Raw genomic sequence first — 26,332 nt, forward strand, 5'->3', positions numbered from 1 at the left:
CCGGAAAAAACCCACGCAGGCACGGGGAGAACATGCCAACTCCACACAGGCGGGGCCGGGGATTGAACCCCGGTCCTCAGAACTGTGAGGCGGACGCTCTAACCAGTCGTCTCCCGTGCCGCCTAGATAAGAATGAATGATAGATAATAAAAAATAAAATGTACCCAAGGACTGAATAAATGTGTAATCACAAAGTGCAACTCAGTGGAAGGAAATGCAGTTTACCGTATTTTCACGATCATAGGGCGCACCGTATCAAAAGGCGCAGTCTCAGTTACGGGGTCTATTTCTGTATTTAACACATACATAAGGCGCACCGTATTATTGGACGCAGGCATGGTAAAACATACGCTAGCTTAAAACATACGGTAGCATGCATGCACGCTAAAACAATGTTTTTAAAAAGGCAGCGGGAGCAAAACTGAGTTGTACTTTATTGAAGTATTTAACAATGTACTCACATTATTTTTTGACCAATCCTCATCCACAAATCCATCAATGTCCTCATCTTCTGTATCCGAAATGAACAGCCGGGCAAGTTCTCCATCAAACACGCCGGGTTCCCTCTCGTCATTGTCGGAGTCGGTCTCGTTGCCGGGGGGCTGTTCTGAAATGATGCCGGCTTTCGTGAAAGCTCGGACAACAGTCAAAGCAGATACCGTAGTCCAGGCATTCACAATCCGTTCACATATGGTGGCGTAACTCGCCCCGGCGTTGACTCCCGGTCTTAGTTGCACTTTTTCACAGCGGGTTAGAGATGGCCGCGCATGGAGTCACAGATCAACAGTGACGCATGGAAAAAAACATCCGGTCTCTTTACGTCCACCTCACTCAGCCACTCTCTCATTTTCTCCTCGTCCATCCAGCCCTTTTGATTCGTCTTAACGATGACTTCGCCTGGAAACTTTTCTTTAGGCAGCGTCTTCCTCTTAAAAATCAACATAGGTGGCAGTTTCTGTCCATTACCATGGCAACTAGGCACAACAGTAAAAGCCGGCTTCTCGTGCACCGTTGTGCGTATCGCTACCGTGGTGGTCCCCTTCTTCTCTACAGTGTGGTTCACCGGGATGTCGAAAGTGAGCGGCACCTCGTCCATGTTGTTGACGTGGTCGGGCTGGATGTGTTTGTCGGCAATCTTTTTACTGCAGTAGGAGCGGAAGATGGCCAGCTTTTCCTTGTAATCAGCCAGAAGTCACTGCGCCACGGTAGTCCTTGCCCGGATGGATAGATGGCGCCGTTTCATAAAACGAAAGCACCAAGACGTTTGAAAATGTTCGATTTTCATTTCTTCTGCAAGCGTTTTTGCCCTTAGTCGAATGGTGACTGTAGCGACGCTTCTCCCGGCTGTTCTTTGCTCATTAGTCCATTGCTCGAGTTGGTCTTCCAGCTCGTGCCACCTCGCCTTGTTTCCGCAGAAACTCAGTTCCGTCTTCTTGACTCGGCGAAGCTCGTTTTCCTGCTTCCTCCGCTTGCGAACCGTGGATTCGTTGATCTTGAATTCTCTCGCGGCTGCTCGATTCCCATGTTCTTCCGTGTAACTGACAGCTTGCAGTTTAAACTGTGCTTCGTAAGCGTGTCTTTTTGTAGGTGCCATTTTCGGGGGTCCTTAGCCAAACCGATGTTGTTTTGCACAACCCCCCCCGGCGCTATATACCTACTGGGGGCGTGCCTTTTGCATCCTCCACCTTTCCCCCTTTACGTCTGCATGCTGTCCCCGGCCACGTCCGCTTTTCCTCTGTATAAGCAGCGTGTCGGCAGGAAATGCTCCCAGTCGGTCAAGCGGAGCGCTCATCAAAGTCACATAACAACATTGACAGATTTTGGAACTTGGTGCACACATAAGGCGCATTATAAGGCACCCCGTCCATTTTGGAGAAAATGTAAGACTTTTAAGTGCGCCTTATGGTCGTGGAAATACGGTATACATCAAAGACGCTAACATTTGACCGCAAGCGCCGACTTTTCATTTGAAAATTCCCGTCGTCAATATCGCGACTCGTCAAGGACGAGAACGGCTCTGTCGTTCTGCTTGAACGTGAACGGTCGCAAACTACAAATGAGTCCGCTGTTGGGATTTCCTTCTTGATTTCGTTTTTCATTGCGTTGTTCATACTATGAATTGTCGTGGGACCAACTTCAAAATAAAACATCGGGCATCAATCAATGCCTGTTAGGTAGGGCTCGGCATTGTTAAACACCTCACGATTCGATTTTGATTCTTAAGGTTGCAATTCGATTCAATATTGATTTAAATGTTCCGATATCGATTCAGTAAGAAGTAAAAATAAGAGTATATTTTGAAAAATTTAAAATATTTATTTTGGATGCCATTAAAAAAATGTCTCATATGTCACATATTTTTTAAGCAATACAACATTTAAAAATAACCATCCATTTTCTGAGCCGGTTATCCTCACGCGGGTCGCGGTCGTGCCGGAGCCTATCCCAGCTGTCATCGGGCAGGAGGCGGGGTACACCCTCAACTGGTTGCCAGCCAATCGCAGGGCACATACAAACAAACAACCATTCACACTCAGATTCACACCTACGGGCAATTTAGGGTCGTCAATTAACCTACCATGCAGGTTTTTGGGATGTGGGAGGAAATCGGAGTGCCCGGAGAAAAGCCACGGAGGCCCGGGAGAACATGCGAACTCCACACAGGCGGGGACGGGGATTGACCAGCTCTAACCAGTCGTCCACCGTGCCGCCTGAAAATAACCATTTGCAATACAATAATATTCCCGAATTGTTCATAAACAGAATCGTTCATAACCCGATATTCCACTGTACGTACATTTTGCTTTTTCAGTCCAGACCTGTCATTACGTTTTAACTTTTGTACTACACACACATTCACACACCAACGGGCGGCTGCTTCAAATGAGCAAGTTAGCCTTCAGTGTCTTGCCCAAGGACACTTCAAAATGCAGACAGTCGTAGCAGTAGGTATTCCAACCATCGACCCTTCGGTCACTGGACGACGCGCTCTACCAACTGAGCCATAGCCGCCCATGTAGCATCCTGTCCCGCATTTCAGATATCCATCCGCCCCCCTGCCATCATGGCTGCAACGTTAATGCATCGCCTTTGATGGAGTGTCGCCCCATTCAACATGGCCACCACGTAGGCACCTGATGCACGTCAGTTAGCTGGATCTATTTATATTGTATATCTGTAACCCGGAAATACGTGTGTCCCGGCCTTTGCCTATATCGCATCACAGCACCGGTAAACAGCAGGGGCCAATTCTGGAACTAACAGAGTTCGTCAACGCCCGTTTAGGTGACAGCTGGAAACGATTTTTGGACACAATGGTCGGTCCTGACGGTCCGTGACATCCCGTGTCCGTTAACTTGGAGTCTGTTAAATCGAGGTTATATCTTTTGACTTCTATTTCACTTCCATAGTTATACACACATTTTGCACTTCTGTGTGGATGCTGAACGCCATTTTCGTTGTGTCAGTACTTTGTACGACGACAATCAAATCGAACAGCAGGTCGCACTATTGAGCCGTTCGTGCAGCTTCACCCGCCATCGCTGAGAGGAAGTTTGACTCGAGTGCGTTTGTCTTCCGCAGCTTCTTTGTCATCGTCTTCATCGTTGTGGAAACCGCTGGCTCCACCTCTTCCTCCCATCGCTGCCTCCCCACTGGTGTCTCAGGCCCCGCCCCTCATCTTGACGCAGACCAGCGGGGGGGCGCACCTCCTCCTCACCACACAGGTGCTCAAAACCACACGCACACACACGTGTACATAGGCAACATATGTGACCCATACTGTGAAAAGCAACCACAAGTTGACCCGATGCAAGTTGCACAAACAAGGAAAAAGAAAAAAAAAATGTGATTTTCTTTTTTTGCAGAATATCTAAATTGAAGTCATGAAGAAGCCACTCTAAGTTTTAATAAACAATATCGGAGGTCTTAAAACCTTAAACTTTGTCTTCGATTTTGGGATGCTGAGGTGCGGTGATACGACAGTCGGCCAATCAGGTACCAGGTTCAAAGGAACCGCATGGCTATTAAGCAGCCGCTCCTGCAGTTAAACATGCTTGCCACAACTCTTTTGTGTTTTAAAAACCCAAGCCACTACAAGAGAAGATGACCCAATGGATATTAAGCTCCTCTAACAACTTACTGTATTTTTCAATATTTGATTTGATCAATTTATTGTCTACCGTATACAGTCCCAGGCTGCCCCGGTTGGTGGCGCACTTCAAATGAAGTAGCGGAAATGATGGCACGGAAATGAGGCATTTTGCTGAGTAATATGGGCGGAGCCCAGTTGTAAAAAAAAACTATTATTGCTATGTCAATGAAAACAATAAAAATTGCCGCAAACGAACAAGGAGCCATTGGCTACCAGCAGCGGTGTGGGCGTCGACGTGATCACGACCCAGCACTCCTCTCGTCCTTACTGATCGACTTTTGTTGATCCCTATCTTAGTCCTTTTAATGTGTATCTGTAAGTTAACTTACTAGTGACCTCGCGATATGTTTGGCAATAACTTGAATCCACGTGATTATGACCCTGTGTGAAAAAGTAATGGTGCCCTAACCTAAGAAATGGTTGGGCCATCCTCAGCAGCAACAACTGAAATCAGGCGTTTTCTAGCACTGGCAATGAGTCTTTCACATCTCCGTGGAGATATTTGGCCCACACTTACTTGCAGAATTGTTTGAACTCCCCAACAATGGAGGCTTCTCAAGCATGAACGGCCCTTTTAAGGTCATGCCACTGCATCTCAATTGGAATTAAGTCTGGACTTTGACTAGCCCACTCCAAAACCTTCATTATTATTATTATTATTATTTTTTTAAAGCCCTTCTGAAGTTGACTTGCTGATATGTTTTGGATCGTTATCCTGCTGCAGAACCCAAGTGCGCTTCAGCTTGAGCTCACAAACTGATGGCTGAACATTCTCCTTCCATCAATCACAGCAAGTTGTCCAGGTCCTGAAGGAGCAAAGCAGCACGAGACCATCACACTACCACCACCATGTTTGACTTTTGGCATGATGTTCTTTTTTTGAAATGCTGCGCTACATTTACGCCAGATGTAACAAGAGACATACCTCACAAAAAGGTAACTTTCATCTTGTCAGTACATATAATATTCTTCCAAAAGTCATTCATATTTGTTATTTTTTTAAACAAAAGTAAGACGAGCCTTTATGTTCTTTTTGGTCAGCCGTGGTTCTGGCCTTGGAACTCTGCCGTGGATGTCATTTTTGCCCTGCAGTTCCTTCTTTATTGTTGTGTCATGAACTCTGACCTTAACTGAGGCAAGGGATGCCTGCAGTTCTTTACAAGTTGTCCTGAGTTGCTTTGTGGCCTCTCCGATGAGTCACTGCTGTGCTCTTCCATGTTTTCTCCATGTGAGGAACATTGCTCTGCCGATGGTTCGCTGGAATCCTAAACCTGTAGAAATGGTGTTTGTAACTCTTTCCAGACTCAATTACTTTATTTCTCAACTGTTTTGGACTTGCTTTGAATTGTGTCATTTTGTTGCAGCTTTTTTTTTTGTAGATCTTTTGTCCAACTTGATTTTGTTAGGACGGATTCTGTTGAAGTGAATTCTTGATTGAACAAGTCTGGTCATCGGGCTTGGGTGTGATCACTGAAAAGTAACCAAAAATTGTGATTCGCCACAATGAATTCCTGATTTAACAAGAGGGGTAATTACTTTTTCACACAGGGCCAGGTAACTGAATATATTTTTTTTCATTAATAAATGAAATCACCATTTGAAAACACAATTTTAAGTTAACTTGGGTTATATTGGTCTGATATTTGCACTTGTTTGATGATCTTAAACATTAAAGTGGGGAAACTATGCAAAAATATAAGAATTTGGGAAAGGGGCCAGTACTTTTTCACAGCACTGTGAAACGTTAGAGCAGGGGTGTCAAACTCATTTTGTCACGGGCCTGTCATGGGTGCGTGTTCCGTTTTTTGTCTTCCCCCCGTTTCACACACACCTGCTCCTGAGAGCATCTTCACCACCTGTGCCTCGTTCACCCTAACGACCCCTCGGGTTTAACCCCGTGTCTCGTTCTTTCTCGTCGCCGGTTCGTCGCGCCTCGTCGTCGCGTTCCGGCATTCCTCGTTTCCACGTCACAGACTCACAGTAAGACTCGATCGACCCTGTTCCGATGATCGACCTCGCCTTTTTGCCTCGCGTTTTCGGATACTGTTGCCTTTTTTGGATCGCCCGCCTGCGTACCCGACCTCTGCCCGTATATTCAACCTCTCTTTTTGAAACTGTCCATTTGTTTCGGAGTCGTGCATTTTTGGGTCCTATCCCGTGTTCCGTTCATGACCGGGCCACATCGTAGTTATGACTTCCCTCGGAGGGCCGCTACAACTGTGAACCCGTATAAATGAAAGATTACCTCATATACTGTAATTACATACAGTATACACAACACATTGATGAATAACCAGTTTTGAAATCACAGGCCTTTAAATACATGTTTTTCGACTATTACATTTCTTTTCAAAGTGGGATTGGCAACAAAAAAATGATTGCAAATATCTCAATGGTATTACACCAGAACACAATGAGCAATTTTGATTTGCTTTCGCGGGCCACATAAAATGATGTGGTGGGCCGGAGCTGGCCCCCGGGCCACCCGTTTGAAATTTTTTTTTCATTTGTGTCTCTCTACATGAACAGCTACTGTAATGCCGCAGAGGTTATAGAACGTATATGTAAGCCGGATCTTGAACTATTGAGAGTTTCTCTCGGCCATTTTATTTCCCTCTTGGGTTTCAAAAGCTCCATTATGTGTATTCCATACATGCAAATCAGTTGCCTTTCGGTGAAATTTGCCGTTTTGAACTCAAAATAGGCCATTTCCGTGAATCGTATAGATCCGATGAGTTTTTCCTGGGGGCGTCGCCGTCGTCACAGGCTGTTTTGTACTTCTTGAACGCTGGCAGCTAGATCCATTCCACACATCGACCATTCGCACACAGATGTAATTGTGAATATTTCTCCGCGGCGGACTAATATGCGAGCGCATTGGCCTGAGGTTCCGCCTGTGCGCTCGGGACCTGCTTTGGTTAAGTCACGGGAGTTGACGAGACCAGAAAAAAACACTTCCGCCGCTTCTGCTGTTAAGAAGTAACGGCACTTTTACTCCGTTGCAATGATCAAAATGTCGCTCGCTACTTTTATTTATCAATCATTGCTTATTTGTCAACTATTTCGTGCGCGAGACTACGACTTGGCGCTTAAATTCAATAAATCCAATTTAAGCGCTAGGGATGTTTAAGTCTAGTTCACCAATCAAACGACACAAGAAAGTCACATTTCCTCACACAATGTCGTTCACGTATTGTAGTATTTGTCTGGCACTGTTTGCCCAAATGTGGATATTTCAGCTCACTTATAACTTTAGAAAACACCTTGCAGTAAATTGCAGATGTTTTGTTGTAGAGTTTTGACTGTGCATAAACACACACACACACACAGCAACATCAGAATTTGCACATCCATCCATCCATTTTCTACCGCTTATCCAAGGTAGGGGCGGGCAAAAAAATGGCAAAAAATATCAAATTTTATAACACATACGGTACAAAAAATAAGGTGTTTGCATCCCAGGGAAACTACCTGTACTATCAATTGCCTTAACTGGTTTAAAAAAAAAAAGAAAACGCGAAATAGCGGGGCTGCGAAGCATGAACCGCAATATAGTGGGGGTTTACCGTAATGCATAATGTAATCCTAATCAACATAAAACAGAAAATTCTGTTTAGTTTGATTTCATGTTAGAGTCAGGAAAAAAGCTTCTTTATATCCAGTCAATGAGTGTATCGGACCCTGAAGTTAGTTAAATAATTAGTAATTGAGTTCAATAGGAAAGACTGCTGCTGTGGCATTTTCTTACCTCCAGCTGGAACTCCACGATGCCACATCCAGTATGGCAGCGACGCGGACGTACCATTCAGCATTCAATGTGTGCTCTCCCGCTGTACGTGTATGCTGAAAACCTGTGCCTGCGCATGTGTGTGTGTGTGTTGTTCCGGCTCAGGCGTTTCCGCTGCCGTCTCCCGGACCTTCGCTTTTCGTCACCCTGCCACAGATGCCCCGTAGGTGACGCCGCCATCTGCAACCTCAAACCCAAAAAAATGTGCGTTTACCTTTTGCGCTAACTGCGGCTTCCTGTCTGCGCAGCGCCCGCGGTACGACCCGCCGTGTCCTCTGCCTTCTCACGGAGCCACGCCCTTTCTCCTGCCCAGCTGCCCCTCCGTGCCAGCAGGGGGCACCAAGGTCAGTAGGTGGGCCCTGCTACTCGGTCCTCTGATTGATTGATTGATTGATTGATTGGATTATTTTTCTTCCAGTGAACTTTCACCTGCCTCAGCCGGGTGACGCCAAAGCCTCTGACTCGTCAGGTATGCCACTTCACGCCGCACACTTTTATGGCACGGACATGCCAATGTTAGCCTTTTTTCATGTTACACTCCAGCGCTAGTTATCTCTTTTCTCGTTGTACTTCAGGGATTAAATTAACGTTTAGTTTCCAGTTGAACTCAAGCGTTAGCTTTTTTCCCACGTTGCGCTTAAATGCAAAAGTTAGAATTTGTTTTCATGTTGCCCTCCAATGGTGATGTTAGCATTTTTTTTCTTGCCTGCATGTTTTTATGTGGTTAATGCCAAGAAGATTGGTCAAAACAATCCAGATACAACATGCATTTGTCATCTTGCAGCATCCAAGTTTTCTTAGTGTGCGAGTAGTGACCTGTCCCTGCCCTCTCTGGAGCTAAAAACAAACGGCGAACAAAACCTAATAAAGTACAGCATTTAAATTCTTTATTATTTGAAGTTAAAACCACTTTCATCCAGAAAGGATGTGACCCACCCACCGCATGCGAAGCAAAACAAGACAGCAAAAGACAGGCAGAGAACACAAAGGCGAGAATTGAACAGGAGACTCATTTGTACTACATGTCAAATGGAGTCAAGTTGATTTGTATCCTCACAAAAGTCTCAAAGGGCTTCACGGCATTGACGACATCCATGCAAACCTGGGATGCTTAAAGCAGCTGTGGCCCAAAACACTGATGCGGTACCGCTTCTGGGCCTGTCCAGTACTGATCGCTTCTGGATCGCAGCGGAAACCGTGCAGTCAACCTTTCGCCAGGGCAGAAAGGTGCTCAACCTATCCCGCCCCCGTGCCAGGCCAGCGCCCAGGGATTACCGAGGAACTCACATTTTGTTAGACGTTGCACTCAAACGCTAAAGTTAGCTTTTTTTGTCACGTCGCGCTTGACACCGATGTTAGCTCTTTGATCAAATTAGTCAAATTAGCTATTTGTTTGATGTTGCGCAGAAGCGACGTTAAAGTTAGCGTGTTGTTTAACGTTGCCCAAATTTCACGTGATTGTGTGTCACGTGACCCAGCAGCTCCCGGCTGCGTGTCTTACTCGAATGCGACGGCCGCCAAGGTGGTCCTCAGCGTGGACGAGTTCTACTACGGGACAGCCGGGGGGGAGCAGCCTCTGAGGAGGAAGTATCACCAGGCGCTCAAAGCAGACACCTTCAGCTGCAACATTTGCGAGCGCGCAGTCAGCGACAACCTCAGGTGAGCGGGGATGCAACAGCGTCACCCACGGTCGCTGTTTCTTCACCTTTGTGGACATGAGAAACCGATGTTTGGACGCAGGCTGGTGCAGCACACACTTCAGCACTCGCCGCTGATCCGAGGAGGCGACGACCAGAAAATGTGCGCCTTCTGCTTCCGCCAGTTTTCCAGCGGCACCCATCTTCAGGGCCACCGCGAGCGGGTTCACGGCCCCGCCCCCTCCTCTTGTAAGTCGCTTTACATACGGCCAACATCACCTCACTTGACACCCCTGCACCCCCCACTCCCCAACCTGCCTTCGTGTCTCCGCAGGTACGTGTCGCATCTGCGAGTGGGCCTTTGACAACGAGTCAGCGTTCCTCAACCACATGAAGGCCAATCACAAGCCGGGGGAGATGCCGTACGTCTGCCAGGTGGGCGTGGCCTCCTGTGCTGTGGCTTCATAGTTCTATTGTTTGTTTGTTATTTCAAACTCATGATTCATTAAACATGCAGTTTAGCTTAAAATAATTAAAACCTCCTACATTGTAAAATACCACAACTACACAACTTTTAAAAATGTCTTGTGAGGATGTAAACTATCCAAAAAAAAATCTCATTCCCCAGACGATTCCAAGAGCATTTCAGTCGGTCTGAAAATGAATGGAAAATTGCACAGAGAGATAAAATCTCTCCTCCCTGAGCTGTCACCTCATTGTGGTTGTGTTAGTGTGTCCCAGTGATCGTAGGGCTTTATGCCCCTGGCAGGATCACCCAGGGAAAACCTGCATGACGGACCACGCTGAGCACAACTTAGACAATCTTAGATTTAGATGAGTAAAATTAATGGACGACATTTTCCGTTGTCCAGACCTCTGGAGGCGGGGCTTAATGGCGAGCGCCTGGTGGCTGGGCCTTCACCCATGAGGCCTGACCGGGCACTACGCAAAGATATAAGGTGGGTCCCACTTCCCACGGGCTCACTGCCTGTGGGAGGGGCCAAGGGAGTCAGGTGTTGTGTGAATTGGGCGCCGGCCAAAGGCGGGGGACCTAGGCGGGCGGTCCGATCCCCGGCTGCAGAAGCTGGCTCGAGGGACACGGGATATCACCGGAAGGAGCCTGAGCTGGTGTGCGAGGTCGAGATGTTCAGACTAGGTATATTTGGGCTCGCCTCGACACTCAGGTTGGCCTCTGGTACCGGTCGTCTCGAGAGCGGTATGACTCTGGGAATGTCTGGCAGAGTCCCATCAGGGAAGGTGTTTTCAACTCTCACCTCCGGCAGAACCTTGCCCACGTCCTGAGGGCGGCGGGGGACATTGAGTCAGAGTGGAGCATGTTCTTTGCCTCCATGTTGAGGCGGCTAACCGGAGCTGTGGCCGTAAGGTGGTTATTCAAGCTGAAGGAGTCCTATCGGGGCTTTTTGGCCTGTGGGACTCTGATGGATACCGGCAGACCAAGCGGAACGCAGCGTAGTCGCTGCGGCAAAATGTCGGGCAGGGGAAGAGTTTGTTGAGGCCACGGAGAACGAATTCCAGACGGCTTCGAAGAAATTCTGGTCCAGCAGCCGACGTCTCAAGAGCGGGAAGTGCAGTAGCAACACTGCTGACCTCAACGCTGGACGTTGTGAGTCTTAGGGACGACTACTTTGAAGACTTCCTCAATTCCGCCAAGTCCAGGTACTCTGAGGCGGGCTCTCATATCTCTTGGGTTGAGGACACCGAAGTGGTGGTGCACCTCGGTGGCAGGACCCCAGGGGGTAGATGAGATCTTCCTGGACTTCGTAAAGGCTCTGGATGTTGTGGGGCTGTCCTGATTGGCATGCCTCCGCAACATTGCGTGGACATCGGGAACAGTGCCTCTGGGTTGGCAGACCAGGGTGGTGGGGAGTGGCTGGTATGTTCCAACTATAGGGGGATCACACTCCTCAGCCTCCCTGGTAATGTCTATTCAGGCGTGCTGGAGAGCGGCCCATCAGGAAGTCCAATCGCAGATTCAGGAGGAGCAGTGTGGCTTTCATTCTGGCCGTGGAACAGGTCTGCACCCTCTGCAGTGTCCTCCTGGGTGTGTGGGAGCTCACCCAACCAGTCTAAATGTGCTTTGTGGACGAGAAGAACCCCTTTTGACTTCCCTGATACGGGCTGTTTGGTCCCTGTACAACCGGTGTCAGAGTTTGGTCCGCATTGCCGGCAGTCAGTTGAATTTGTTTCCAGTGAGGGTGGACTCCGCCAAGGCTGCCCTTTGTCACCGATTCTGTTCATTACCTTCACGGATAGAATGTTTAGAGAATGTTCAGAGATATTCTAACTCGCAGTGGTTTGATGTTGGCGCTAAAGGTTTTTGGCCCCATTAGCATGCATACAGTTTTCTTACCTGTATTATTAAGCTGCCATATTAAACAGCAAAAGCCTGCTGGACAGGAAAAATGCAACAAGATTGTCCACATACAGGCCTCGAACGTTACACTGATATTCAATTCTGAAAGTTGGTCAGCGTAGACATTAAATAACAGAGGAGACAACAAGCCTCCTGACCACCACAAGGTCTGGAAGTCTACCCGAGATTGGAGGCACTGCACCGTTTGTACGTTTCTTGAGTCCCAATGGTTAACATCAAACATTTTGGCCTCTCCTCAGGTGTGCTTCTACCGCTCGTCCTTCTACTCGGACGTCCTGCAGCACTTCGCCAGCTTCCACAGAGATTCGCGCTACCTGCTCTGCGTCTTCTGCCTCAAAGTCAGCAGGAACGTGGCCAGCTACCAGAAGCACGTCCTGCGCCACCAGGTACACGCATGCGCGCGCACGCACGCACGCACGCACTGGTGCTTTAGGGCGGGGCAATTCATGAAATATATTGTCTTTATTTGTCAGGAAGGTTGTTTTGGTGGCTTTTGTTGTGGAAAGCGCATCTCCGCTGATATGTACTGCTTACGCGAACATCGTGGCTGCCAACAGAGAGGAGCTTGTTCACTCGGCACTGTTGACAACTTCTCCACTTTTTCAACCCCTCGAGGGACTAGTTTGCAAATAAAAGCCACCACCGCCGCCCCGATACACTTTTTTTGTCAATGTGTTTGTATTTGCGTTTTATTATTATTTAGGAGATGCAATCTTGATGTACAAACTGTTTAATTACTTTATAACTATATGATTTCATGAAGTCAAATATAGAGCTATGTTACAATTTCGTGGTTGGGTTTTGTGGGGAGGCTGGAACGGATTAAATTTTAAGTATTTTTGTGTTATGAGCGTGGTCACAGATCAAATTTGACTCGTATCTCAAGGCACCAAAGTTTGGATATGGGTGTCGTTGCACAATACGAGTGTCCAATCGTGCGGTGATTCCAGTCAACGGCGAAAATGTCTTTCAAATATACGTTTCCGCAAGATCGGATCTGCAAAGACCGCTTTGGTGAACGAATTCGAGGTTTCCTCAATATGATGATGATGATGATGATGATGATGACGATGGATCTGATGTCCAAGCGGTCTAAAGGATTTGGCGTGTCTCGTCAGGCGGGCCAGGCTTTCCACTGCAGCCGATGTCGCCTGCAGTTTGCCTTCTTGGCGGACAAAAAGCGCCACAAGCTGGAGCGCCACCGCAGCGTCCGCAGACCCGCCAAGTTGGACGGGCTGCCGCTGGGTTCAAAGGTCAGCCTGTGCGCAACGGCGGTTAGCCATCATTTTCGTGATTGCAGTTAACGGCGGCGGTGTACGCAGGTGACCATTCGCATGTACGGGAAAAGAAGACTTCCGGTGGCGGCGGTCGGGGGCGGGGCCCGACTCCTGCAGGGCCCCGCGTGCCTCATCCAGCCCATCAAGATCAAGGCAGAGCGGCAAAACGGGAGCCCCCCGCCAGCCGAACCCCCCAGATCGCCCCCAGGAGGGCCGGCCAGGGTGCAGAGCAGCAGGTGACGATTCCACAATCATTTGCACCAAACACCACACTTGAAAAACTACAATAAATCCCAAATATTGGGGGGATAGAAAACCACCAATAAAAATAGTATAAACCATAACCAAGCTATGATCCCCTTTAATACCCCTTCAAAATCAAATCCAGTCCCCTCCAAAATTATTGCAACGGCAAGGTCAATTCTTTTTTGTATACTGAAGGCATTTGAGTTTCAGATCAAAGGATGAATATGAAACAAAAGTTCCGAATTCCGGCATTTATTTCATGGTATTTACATCTACATGTGTTAAGAAACTCAGGATAGAGCACTTTTTGTTTGAAGCCACCCACTTTTCAAGTGAGCAAAAATATTGGAACAGACATCATTGAATTAACTTAAAGTCAATAACATTCAATATTTGTGGCATATCCCTTACTTGCAATAACTGCATCGAGCCTGCGACCCGCTGACTTCACCAGACTGTTGCGTTCTTCATTTGAAATGCTTTACCAGGCCTTTACTGCAGCCTCTTTCAGTTCTTGTTTGTTTCTGGGGGTTTCTCCCTTCAGTCTCCTCTTCAGGAGGTAAAATGCATGCTCTATTGGGTTATGGTCTGGTGATTGACTTGACCAGTCTTAGACCTTCCACTTTCCCCCCCTGATGAAGTCCTTTGTTGTGGTTGGCAGCGTGTTTTGGGTCATTGTCTTATTGCATGATGAAGGTTCTCCCGATTAGTTTGGATGCATTTTTTTGACAAAATGGTTTTGTAGACTTGAGACTACCATCATGAGTTACATCATCAATAAAGACTAGTAAGCCCGTTGCAGAAGCAGCCATGCAAGCCCAAGCCATGACATGACCTCCACCATGTTTCACAGATGAGCTTGTGTGTTTTGGATCATAAGCAGATCCTTTCTTTCGCCATACTTCGGCTTTTCCATCACTTTGCTTGAGGTTCATCTTGTTCCCATCAGTCCATAAAACTTTGTTCCAGAACTTCTGTGGCTCATCTCTGTACTTCTTTACAATTCTTTTTGCTGACGAATGGTTTGTATCTTGTGGTATGGCCTGTATATGTCTTCTCTCTAAGTCTTCTTCGAACAGTAGATTGTGATATCTTCACCCCCGCTGCCCTGTGGAGGTTGGCAGTGATGTCACCGGCTGTTGTCTTTGGGTGTTTCGTCACAGCTCTCACGTTTCCGTCATCAACTCCAAATTGTTGCATTGGCTACACCCAATGTTTGTGCAATAGCTCTGATTGATTTTCAAGGCGCTTTTATTGTCAAATCTTCAATATGCGTAACACATACAGAGGATTGAAATTACGGTACTCAGGGGCCCGCGGCGCTACAAAAGACAGTAAAAATAATAACAATAGAAAAAGCTAAATAAACTATGGTATATACAGTATAAAAAGTATTAATTGAATGTGGAAATAGCGACGATCAGGTGACGTGCGCAACATAGTCGAGGACAGAGAACCAAGGCAAATAAGACATAAATTGGATGACAAAACCCCAATGCTCCTAAAGTGGCTGGTGCGACCCTGAGTCTGGAGTGAGTGTGTGTCTGTATGTATTGATGTGTGTGTGTGTGCATGTTTGTGGGGCGTCAGAGTTCAGGTGGGCATAGGACAGAAGAGGTTGAGGGGGCAGAGCAGGGAGAGAGTTCAGATTCCTGACAGCCTGATGAATAAAAGTGTCTGAGTCAGCGAGTCCTGGCCCGCAGACTCCGCAGTCTCCTCCCTGATGGCAGAAGACTGAAGAGGCCGCGTGACGGACGGGTGACATCCCTCGCTACGCGGAGGGCTTTGCGGGTGAGGCGGGTGCTGTCAATGTCCTGCAGGGAGGGAAAAGAGCTTCCAATGATCTTCTCAGCTGCCCTCACTATGTGGTGGAGAGTCTTGCAGCATGATGTGGTGCAGGCTCCGTACCACACAGTGATGGAGTTGGTCACGATGCTCTCTATGGTCCCTCTGTAGAACGAGCACATTATGGGGATCGGGGCTCTGGCTCTTCTCAGCTTGCGCAGGAAGCAGAGACGCTTCCCTCTTCTCAGCTTCAAAATGATTTGCTTTTCTCCCATAGACAGCTCTCTGGTCTTCATGTTTGCTTAACATCAAATGCAGTTTTCACGGGTGAAACCCAAAGCCAAAAACAAGCACTATCTAATGTTTAGGCAATCAATCTAAAAGGCAATACCTGAGCAACTGGAAACACCCGTCAGTCAGATGTTCCAATACTTTTGCTCACTTGAAAAGGGGGTGGCTTCAAACAAAAGGTGCTGTGTCCTGAGTTGTTTAACACACCTAGATGTCAAGGCGATTAAATAAAAGCTGGAATTCTGAACTTTTGTCTCATATTCATCCTTTGATCTGAAACCCAAATGTCTTCAGTATACAAAAACAAAGGAATTGACCTTGCCGTTTCAATACCTTCGGAGGGAACTGTACGTACACTTTTGCATCGGTTGTGAACGTTGCCTTCACAGCGTGTCAAAATTGCAATTTGTCAAACAATGAGGCGTCGGTCGTTTGTTAGCTTTTCTTAGCGCTTCAACTGCCAATAGCAGGTCAAGAACATCAACGCATGGCCAAGAATCTTCGTAATTTCTGCTAACAACCCAGGCTATATTTAGCTTCTCCCTAACAGACAAATCAAATAGCCAATGGAAAAAAAACGCGATGCACTAAATCTGCAATAACTGAACGCCGATGGAGCGAGGGGTTACTGTGATGACGTTTCAGAGTCGGTGTGTATTTTTTTTATTTGTATTTTTTTTAAATTCTTTTCATGCATGTGACATGTGCCTGGCGAGCAAATGAGTTGAACTGGAAGGTCAAGGTACGAGTGTGTCAAATGTGAGTCGCTGATTGCAGAACGAAATTTCTTGCTGAGACGATGTGGATTTTTTGTGCGTCAGGTTGTTGTGTTTGGAGTGCGGCGGAGAGGTCTCAGACTTTTCGGCGCACTACCCCACGCACGTGCGCTGCCTGCTCTGCGCTTTCGCCAGCTGCTGCTCTCGCGCGTACGCCGCCCACATGATCCGGTAAGACCACACCGACCCGGGGGGAGGGCGGGCGGGGCCATCTGGATGGCGCTCACGATTGACGCGGTCCGATTGCAGCCACCACGTGCCGCACTCCGAAGACCAACTTCTTCCTCTGCATCGGCAGCCCCCCCCCTGGTAAGACGCCGGCGTCGGCGCCCCCGTTCTCCGCCTCCTCTGATTGGTTGCTGAGAACCAGGAAGTAGCCGCTGACCAGGGCGTTGTTGTCTTTCAGTCCTTTCTTCCTGCTGTGTTCCTGCTGCGACTTCGCATCGGTGTCTGGGGACAAGATGGCCGAACACCTCCTGGTCAACCTGGAGCACCGGAGCGCCACCTGTCGCTCCAGAGGTGAGCGCGCTGCTTTCTGTCACACGCACTGCGGTCCGATCGGTTAGGCCAGCGCTTTCAAACTCAAATTCAGATACGCGAAGAAGTCGCTGGCCGAAATCAATATTTATTGAAAATTGACCGCGACTGTGCGTGATTTCCTTTCTCTCCAGATATGAAAACAAACTTGCAAACTTCTTAAAATACTGAATCCCGAACCAAAAAAACATACATTTTATGAACTCATGAGAAATCCAATTTGAGATGAAAGACATTTGTTTCTTATTTAAATCGATAACATTTCCTTGTCGTTATCTGTATACTTTCGAGGTCCTTTTGAATGGGAATCTTTTTTTAGAAGCCGGGTTTGCGCTGCCTGTTTGCCACCTCGCCATTGGCTCATTTAAACAGGATGTGGCGAAGCCAATATTGCCCACATTCGCCACACTGGTGAATCAAAATTGCCTGCGTCAAAACTCAAAAGCCCTTCCTGATAAAAGTTCAAGTCCAGCGCGCCCATTCTGCTGTGTGGGAACGGTGTTCATGGTTTAGTTTTCACGCCGCTTCGTAAAATGTTTCAATTGGCCGTCCAGCCGCTGCCGGCTAAGCGGTCGGGCCCACGGGCTTTCCCCGGCTGCTGGGAGCCGAATTCAAGCACCCGTGTATTAGCGCGGCGTACGTTTGAAGTGTCGACGTTAGTTGTCGCAACGAGCTGGCTGTCTTCTTCATCTACGCACAATCCGCTGATCCCACTTTGGTTGCCGTGCCTAGCGGCGCCAGCGCCGGCTCAAAGCAGGGCCGTCCGTACGTGGCTAGCCGGTCATTTAAGGGCCCACGGCAAAGTTAGCTTACTACTATTTACCGGTAAGCGCGACAGAAAATGGATGGATGTTTATCTTCAACTAAAAAGTCAGAATTTTCTAAAATTCTATATTAAAGTCCTTAAATTCCTTCTCGAGGATTATCAAGTAAATGAATCAGTGAATCAATTTGCGTCACTCACGTCACACACTTTATCTCTGTACTCGGCCGACACTGACGACAGCGCTACTGCCACTGGCAAGAGCTTCATTTTACAGTATAACATTTTTACAAGGCATGAAGTTAACGCAATAAGTCAATATCCTACTGTGATTGAAGGCTTTTCTTTCTACAATTTAGTCGTAAAATAAAGATTTGTTCTTCATATCAATTCATCATAACATTTAGGCCTGGCCTACAGGAAAGAGTGAATGATGTGTTAGTCATACTATAGAATCATTTATTTCTTGTGTTTAGGGAGTAATGTTGAAGATAACAAACCTCCTCCCAAAAAAATCACGTTAAATCGCAGTGGTAATATTTGTTTCAAAGAAGCCTCGCCATTCAGAGTATTTTCCCGAGTTGTTCATCCCTACTTCTGATCGATGTCCAGGGAGTTTGACTTGGTTCCACATCATTAAAGCTTCCCAGCGACGAGGACTGGCTAAATCTGGCCAAAGGTTTAGCTACATAAACACGTGATGTTGTGGCTAACTACACACTGCTAACTTTAAAGCGCAAGATGTCACGCAGGTGGGAGTCACTTAGTCTTGTCCTCACGCGGTTCTTATTCATGTTCATGACTGAGAATGTCTTCTCACACAAGTATGTCGAGCCAAACAAGCACAACATTTTCTTAGCAAACGTACCAATCTCTCGGCACCTGTCTTTATCCAGCTGCTGGTAAAAGTTGACAAGAGGGAGTCGTTGGTACCGGCTGCGACACTCCGTGTCACACTGCAGCTCAATGAGCTCCAACTGCAGTGCAGGTGGGCTGGAACGTCACTGAGATCCACGGAAATGATCTTCTTTTCAATAGTTCCAAAATCCCTGAAACGCTGTTGAAACTCCTCAGTCAGAGATGAGATGTTTGCGGCATACCTCCTCATTTACGCACTGATATTGTGCGCTGGAAAACGGGTCATTATTTCTTGCAGAGATTGGAAATGTGTGGTATTGGGCTGCGTTTGTGACAGGTGGGTTTGGAAAAGTAGCAGCTTGGTCCGAAAGGCTTTAATATGTGAATACAGTTGGCTTATCAATGCATTTTGCTCCTGAAGGCTCGTGTTCAGGTTGTTAAGATGTCGGGTTATGTCAACTAAAAAGCCAAACAGGATCGCTTAGTTCCGGCATCGGTTGTCCCTTTTTTGCCAAGAATTGTCCAATTTCCTCTTTGAGTGAGTAGAAACGCTGCAGTGCAGACCCCCGACTGGGCCCTCTTACATCGGTGTGATACACAACATCTCCGTATTCAGCCACAAGTTTACTGCCATCCTGTGGTGAAATATAAAATTGCGCGTGTCTTTTATACTGCCGGGCCACATATTATTGGTTTTATGACAGAGGCTTCGGGCCAGTGGAAATATGAACACGGGCCGGATTTGGCCCGGGGGCCGGACTTTGGGCATGTCTGCTTTAAACTATCAATGGTACCTGCCATAAAATAGAAAAAGTCCGTCATTGGAGCGATGTACAGACTTTCTACGACACCGACTTTGTATAGAGCATACATTAACAGTGGAACCTCGGATGATGAACAACTTAATTTGTTCCCTAACCCTGTTTGTTACCCGAAACATTCATAAACCGAGCTCATGTTTCCTGTTGAAATGAAAGGAAATGCAATAAATCCGTTCCATCCCCCAAAATAGATTTCACTTACCTGTTTTACCAGTGTGTGGTTAAAAATAAACATAATGCAATATAGAAATAAATTAAAACACAGTATTATAAAGAAATAGAACACCAAATAAACATGATAACAGTTTATTGCTCATTAACTTGAACTAAGGAGGAAAAGAGGAGGACTACAGCTCCTCATCGAAGAAGTCTTCCATAATAACACGGGGAAATTCTCATTCAGGGTTTTTTTTTCTTTTGTCTGTTGTTTTCAAATTCATTGGTTAATTTTGGCATAACAAACCCATTCGGGAAAAGTTGTCTTTCTTTTTTCACAAAAAAAAAAATCGGAAAGTGGGATGTCACATTATCATTTAAAAGATGAATTGCTCTGTTGACCAATATGCTGCACGTTTCTTTTGATCATTTTTTTAAATTACTTCGCTCACCAGCGAGCGCTTCCAGATTTTGTGTCAGTCGAATAAAGAGCAACAAAAACAACAACGATACAGTAGCCTGCCTACCTTGCATGACGCACAGATCCAATGAAGTTGAGACAATGCGAGAAGACGCATAGCACAGATCTTTCCATTCATCTGTGACAAGTGCTTCCTTACGGAAGGAAGCGTATTGCATTCACTTAGGTAAAAAAAAAAAAAAAACAACAACACTTTTCTGAGTCAGTTTTTCTGACGAATTTCTTTCCACCTGCTTTTCTGACCATTTTTTTCTGTTTTTGTGACTAATTTTTTTCTGAGTTATCAGGACACATCGAACTCACGCGAGAACCTGCGAACTGAAAAACGGAAAAAAATACTGGGAAAAGGGTTGATTCTGGTGGAAGTCCAGAGGTTGCAAAATGTGTCAACTGAGTATGAAAGACACGAGTAAAAGACTCAGGATTTTGAAATTTTCATTGAAAAGAACATTTTGAATCCCAATTGGAGTCACCACCCATTTGTGTACTGCCCTAGTAAAAACGATTCTGAATAAATTTCATTGCCGAGGATGCCATACTCGGAAACATTTCTTTAAAAAGTTCTTCTTGTTTCCAGTGTACGTCGAGCCAGACATCCAGCTGTGTTCAGACGAAGAGACGCCACGCGTGGTTGAGGCCGACGAGCCAGTTCAGAACGAGGACTGGAGGTTGGCGGCCAGTTGGAAACAACCTGAGGACTACCCGGACGCCAAGGCCTGCATTCCGCCGTTCACTCAGCCCTGCGGACCTCGTCAGCCTCTACTGAAGAACGGTGACGCTGTGGATTTCTTCAAACTGTTGTTCCCTGCGGCGTTGGTAGAACTGATCACCACCGAGACCAATGCCCACGCCAAGACCTGCCGCTACTTGGGCTCAGGCTGCCAGGACTGGGTTCCGGTCACCCCCCAAGAAATCAAAGGTTTCCTGGGTCTCTGCATCCTGATGGGACTTCAGAACCTGCCAGAGCTGTCTCAGTACTGGTCCTGCAATGAGCGTGACGACGGCCCCACCTTCCAGCGTACCATGAGCCCGGAACGCTTTAAGCAATTGGCGTCAAACATCCGCATGGGAAGCTTCAGCGCTGACGAGTATGAGCGTGGCCGCAAAGCCAGCGACCCACTGCGCGTCTTCAGGCGCATGCTGGACATCCTGAGCGGCGCCATGTGGGACGCCTACCGGCCCAACTGCTGCCTGACTGTGGACAGAGCGCTGCTTCCCGGTCTGGAGGGGGACCTCAGAACGAGTAACTCCAAGAGCCAGCCTCAGGTGTGGTTGCTGTGTGACTCCAAGTCTGGCTACTGCCACCGCCTCTTCATCCAGATGGGCGAGAAGGTGAGCCAGGAGGCGGGCTTTGACGTGGTGCAGGAGCTGGTCAAGGGTCTGGAGAACAAGCACCACCAGATCTACATGGCCAACTCGCTCATATCCGTCCCTTTGGTGCAGAAGCTTCTGGCGCAGGGTATCTACGCCTCCAGCTCCTTCCCGCCTCCCAGCCGCATCCTGCCCGCGGCACTCTGGGAGGATGGCCGGCTGGACAAACCCGGGGACTTCCTGCAGAGACGCTGGGGTTCCCTGCTGGCCACACGCTGGAGGGACACCAAGGAGATGGGCTGCCTGTCCACAAATGCCCATGCGGGGGAAGCGGACACCGTGTGGAGGCGGTCCCTGACCAAAGTGGGCGGCTTGGATCCCATGACCCGGCCAATGGCCTTCCGACTCCTGCAGGAGAACATGCGAGGGGTGGACATCTGCAAGCAGCTGCTGGCCTGCAACCCTTTGGGTGGAATACTGCAGGATCGCCATTGGCGCGGTCTCTTCTGGTTTCTAGTCAACCTGAGCGTGGTCAACGCCTTCATCATTCTGCGCGAGAGCCGCAAGGGCAGCCCGCCGGCCTGGGTGCGGGACGGCCTCTTCACGCAGGTCACCTTCCGCAGGCGTCTGGGTATCCAGCTGGCCGAGTGCGCCCAGAAGCTGTCTGAAAAGAGCGCCGTGCGGTGGCCCAAAGCAGAAAGGGCAGATCAAAACGTCCGACGACGACACCAGATGGGCAAGGTGGGCGGCTGCTCCAAGAGGTGCCAACACTGCGACGGGAACATGGACGGCGCCTGGGGCTGCGTTGCGTGCGGAGTCGGACTGTGCAAAGAGCCGCGATGCTTCTGGGAGTTTCACGGACTGTCGCCTCTCAACAAAGGTCTGTCTGTCCTCTCTCAAGGTCATCTGAAGGTCTCAGTGCTGATTGCTGATGTGAATTGCTGCTTAAAGCTGCCCTTGTTCTCCACAGGCCTAACAGAAGTAGGATTCCTCGAAAACGGCCAGAGGTAATCAGATCCCGTTGCTCAGGTTTGGGTAGGGCTGGGTCTTCAAATAAATTGTCAGATTTTTCCCTTCTAGAAAAACCAAATGACAGTGACATTATTCATGTCACGATTTTAAAGAAAATCCCAAAAGAAAACGGAAGCTGACAGCACCTCGAAAAGAGGTAGAGGTTGTTCATTTGTGAAACACTGTAATTATCGTATAACTATTTTCAAAATAATATTTTTAGTGAGCGTTTTACAACTACACTCCACCGTTGCTCGGCAAAATGCCTCATTTCCGTGCCGTCGTGTCATTTTTGGTGCGTCACCAACTGAGCCAACACGGGAAATGAATTGGGCATTCACTAAATATACAAAAATTAACTATTGAAGAATAAAGAAAAATGTTAGAGGAGCTTAATCAGCATTTTGTCATCTCCTCTACTATTGGCGTGGGTGAAAATATCTATATTTTTTTAACAACAACAAAAAACGTCCAGCTTTAAAATGACGTTGGTCCATCCTTTCCAGCTATAACAGCTTCAACTCTTCTGGGAAGGCTTTCCAAAAAGTTTAGGAGTCTGTTGGGTATGGGAATTCGCAAGGTCTCACAAGAATGTTGGATGAGAAGGCCTGGCTCTCAGTCTCTGCTCCAATTCATTCAAAGTTTGTTCTGTCAGGTTGAGGTCAGGACTCTGCAGGAAAGTCAAGTTCATCCCCACCAACCTCTCTTATCCATGTCTTTATGGACTTTGCTTTGTGCATGGGTGCATAGTCATGTTGGAACAGGAAGGGGCCATCCCCAAACAGATTGTTCAGAATCTGTTGGTATACTGAAGCATTTAGAGAGTTTCTTTGATTGGAACTGGTGGGTGTGGACTTGACTCGCCTGCACAGAAACTTGACCTCAAGCCGATCGAACACCTTTGGGTTGAATTGGGGCCAAGACTGAGACCCGGACCTTCCCGTCCGAAATCACTGTGTGACCTCACAACTGTGCTTGGTCTGAAATTCCCATCAATGCAATCCCAAACCTTGTGGAAAGATTTTAAGCTGTTATAGTTACAAAGGATGGACTGACTTAAAAGAATGGGATGCCACTTATACTCCTATGCGAGTCAAGGCCAATACCTCGGGCAATATAGTGTACCTCGAAAGTTTCCACCGTGGATAAATGACTGCTTTTGCGTAACGTATAAATGGTCAGCGTGTTTGACTGCGCAATTGGCTTCAACCGGGGCTCGTTGCTGTGAAAATGCTCATTACATCTGCTTCTTAGCAGGAATTAGTCGCCAGTCACTTCTACGGTGCTTTTGTGGAGGCTGCAAAATCCCACCATCGCTCTGACAAACTCAAATTCATTGATAGAATTTGTGAATCACCCAGCCCTAGATTTTGCTGGAAGACTTGCATTTACACTTGAGGAATAATAATCAGTCATTTCAGTTGGGCAGCCGTCTTGGTGTGTGACTTGTGTGTTGATTGTGTGTGACAGTGGCGAGGCGGAGCCTGACAAAGTCCATGACCATCTGGCCCCTCTCGAGGACTTGGACTTCTCTGAAGACGAGGGTCCGGACGAGCTTGAGGAAAGCGAATGTATAAAAGAGGAGGTTCCTTCCCCCCCCTCGCCTCATCCGACAGATCTCAGCAGCCAAGCGGCCGCTCCCGTCCCCAAAGAGCGAGTAGACTTCCTGTCGGCTCACCAACTGAGGGTGGCGCTTCTGGCTTTATGCGGCGGACTGCGTCAAGCTTCCATGGTCTTCGCCACCGAGCCGCAGCTCATCCGGTTCTGGCTGAAGGAGGCCAGGAAGCATCTGAAGCAAAAGAACCGTGAACTTGAGGTCCGGGTCCAGGGGGGTGGCGAGGCCTGCCTGGTGGCCTGGGTGCTGAGCCAGCGCGAGCAGCAGCTTCCTGTCAGCGAGAGCGTTTTCTTCCACAAAGCGGCCACGCTTAACAAGAACGGAGAGTTGGGCGACACCTTCCACATGTCGTACGACTGGGCCGTGCTCTTCATGCTTCGGTACCAGCTCGGCCCGACGCCCGCAGGCAGGAAACGGACGCGGGCTCGCGCTCTACCGCCATCTCTGCAGGCTAGCGTTCAGTCGTTCAAAGACTTCACCCAGAACGTGATCCGGGTTCACCATCTATCCGACAGTTCGGTCGCAGTGATGGATGAGTTGTACTTCTTTGTGGATTTGAGGAGCTTTCAGGACCGGCGTCACCGTGCTGAGGCTTTGCAGTTCACAGGATCGGTACCGCTGGTCACCGTGTGTCTGTCGGCACTGGCCGACGGAACCATGCTGCCCGCCTTGGTGCTGACCAACAGACAGCCAATCGATGAGGTTCTGCCAGACTTTGTTGTGCTCGAAGTCAGTTCGCAGAACCCGTCCGCTGAGGAGGCCTTTAAGCTCTGGACTCAAAGGATTTGGCTTCAGTATATTTCTGGGCCAGTTCACCACAGGAAGTCCATGTTGGTGTTGGACCAGCACCAAGACCACGTGGGAGACGTTTCTCTCAGTAACCTGAGCGGCTGGGGCACCCTCCCCGCCGTAATCCCCGAAGGATGTTCCTTCCTCCTGCAGCCTCTGGACCTTGGCATCAAGCCGGCTCTGGAGCGTTTCTTCCGAGCTCGTTGGAACAAGTTCAGTGCAGGCAAGCCGAAAGAGCCTGAAGAGGTGGCGCCTGGACAACTGCAAGACAGCGCTGCTCAGATGCTGATCCGCTGGACGGTCCAAGCCTTGACACGTCTCAAAGACCTCCGCCAGCTGTGGAGGACGTCTTTTGAGATTACAGGGATCCTGCCAAAGACAGACCCTGGTGAGGAAGGTCTTGACAGAGAGGAGAAACAACAGAACCTTCTGGAGAAGCTTGAAGACATAATGCTGCCTTCTGAAGACCGTTTGGACCTCCTAGAAGTAGAAGATAAAGAGGAAGATGATGACTCTGAAGACGACCAGAAGTCCGAAGAGAAACGCGAAGAGAACAAAGAGGAGGGTGATCCAGAAGAAGAAGATCCAGAGGCTGACACCAACATGAACCGGGAAAAGAATAAAGAGGAGGACGGTCAGGAAGGAGAAAAAGAACTGGGGGAAGACACCGAAATAGATGGAGGAGACCAGCTTATGACGATGGAGGAGGACAGCGAAGAAGAAGTCGAGAAGGAGAACGAGTACAGGAAGGAGGCTACCAAGGAGCGCAGGGAGACCAGGATCATGATCGGAGAGGAAGTCGGCGACGAGTGGAAGATAACCATGAAGACGAGGACAGAGACCAGGATGGAGGGGTCCCAGACGAACCAGGGCAAGCCTCAACAAATGGACCAGAGCTGAGGGTCATTCCAGATCATTCAATGTCATTCGAGGATCCCAAAGTGGACCGGCAGGACTGTTGGGATGCACAGCTGGAAAGGCTTCAAGTGTCCGACACTTCCGTGACGCTCGCGATTGACGTTCTAAAAACTTGATCATCATTCATTTTGACTGCGACGTGTGAAGCAGATGCCCAAACATGGAAAGCTAGCTCCTAGCCTCTAGCTACCAAACTGAGCTAGTTTTGGTAATGCTAAGTCCCTCTCACTTAACGGCACCCAACCCAATCGGAACGCTCCATGCAAACTAATGCGTGACTTTGTTAGCATTGCTACATGCTAACGCTAACTATAGCATATAGCCTAGCTTCCACAATATGAGCGACCAGCTCGTCAAAGGTCAAATGAGACGTGATCTTTTTGTTGCGGTTTTGTCACTTCCTGTCCGTCGCTTCCTGCCAATCATGTGACATCATCGTAGGTCACATGCTTATGGTGGGTGGGGCCAATCAGACACCTGAATGATGCTCGTCATTTCACATTTTTCAGTATAAAAGTATTTTTATTGTTAACTACTGCTTGTGAAAACTTTGTAGGGAATGACTGACGTTGTCAGCTTTCAATCATATTTTCGAGTTCTTCTTGCTCAACACAATATGACTTTTGATCTAAAAGCAACAGAGTTCTTGCTGAGATAAAGTATTAAAAGCGGCGTTCTTAAAGGTCCCCTTCCATCAATGTTTGAAAGTTTTTTTTGATTATAAT

The 26,332-nt window shown here is 48.0% G+C and overlaps 1 protein-coding gene across 3 annotated transcripts in view; it reads left to right on the forward strand.

Moving 5' to 3' along the window:
• pogzb (pogo transposable element derived with ZNF domain b) overlaps window positions 1–26,293 on the forward strand; it is a 28,068-nt gene extending 1,775 nt beyond the window's left edge. The window contains exons 1-17 of one of the 3 annotated variants that reach the window (XM_061696867.1): window positions 3,656–3,725; window positions 4,945–5,089; window positions 8,046–8,103; window positions 8,189–8,284; window positions 8,359–8,409; window positions 9,419–9,599; window positions 9,681–9,826; window positions 9,912–10,012; window positions 12,212–12,358; window positions 13,091–13,225; window positions 13,295–13,485; window positions 16,393–16,518; window positions 16,597–16,656; window positions 16,754–16,866; window positions 20,541–22,154; window positions 22,245–22,281; window positions 23,756–26,293. In XM_061696867.1, coding sequence (XP_061552851.1) covers window positions 5,003–5,089; window positions 8,046–8,103; window positions 8,189–8,284; window positions 8,359–8,409; window positions 9,419–9,599; window positions 9,681–9,826; window positions 9,912–10,012; window positions 12,212–12,358; window positions 13,091–13,225; window positions 13,295–13,485; window positions 16,393–16,518; window positions 16,597–16,656; window positions 16,754–16,866; window positions 20,541–22,154; window positions 22,245–22,281; window positions 23,756–25,589 — 4,977 coding nt within the window. In that variant the 5' untranslated portion in view covers window positions 3,656–3,725; window positions 4,945–5,002 and the 3' untranslated portion in view covers window positions 25,590–26,293. Of the gene's footprint in view, window positions 1–3,582; window positions 3,726–4,944; window positions 5,090–8,045; window positions 8,104–8,188; window positions 8,285–8,358; window positions 8,410–9,418; window positions 9,600–9,680; window positions 9,827–9,911; window positions 10,013–12,211; window positions 12,359–13,090; window positions 13,226–13,294; window positions 13,486–16,392; window positions 16,519–16,596; window positions 16,657–16,753; window positions 16,867–20,540; window positions 22,155–22,244; window positions 22,282–23,755 lie in introns of those variants that run through there. The other 2 variants (XM_061696865.1, XM_061696866.1) reach the window with 2 other exon arrangements.
• Window positions 26,294–26,332: the final 39 nt, after the last annotated feature.

This window comes from Phycodurus eques, chromosome 14, assembly GCF_024500275.1.
Source record: "Phycodurus eques isolate BA_2022a chromosome 14, UOR_Pequ_1.1, whole genome shotgun sequence".
In the NCBI taxonomy this organism is placed as follows: Eukaryota; Metazoa; Chordata; class Actinopteri; order Syngnathiformes; family Syngnathidae; genus Phycodurus; species Phycodurus eques.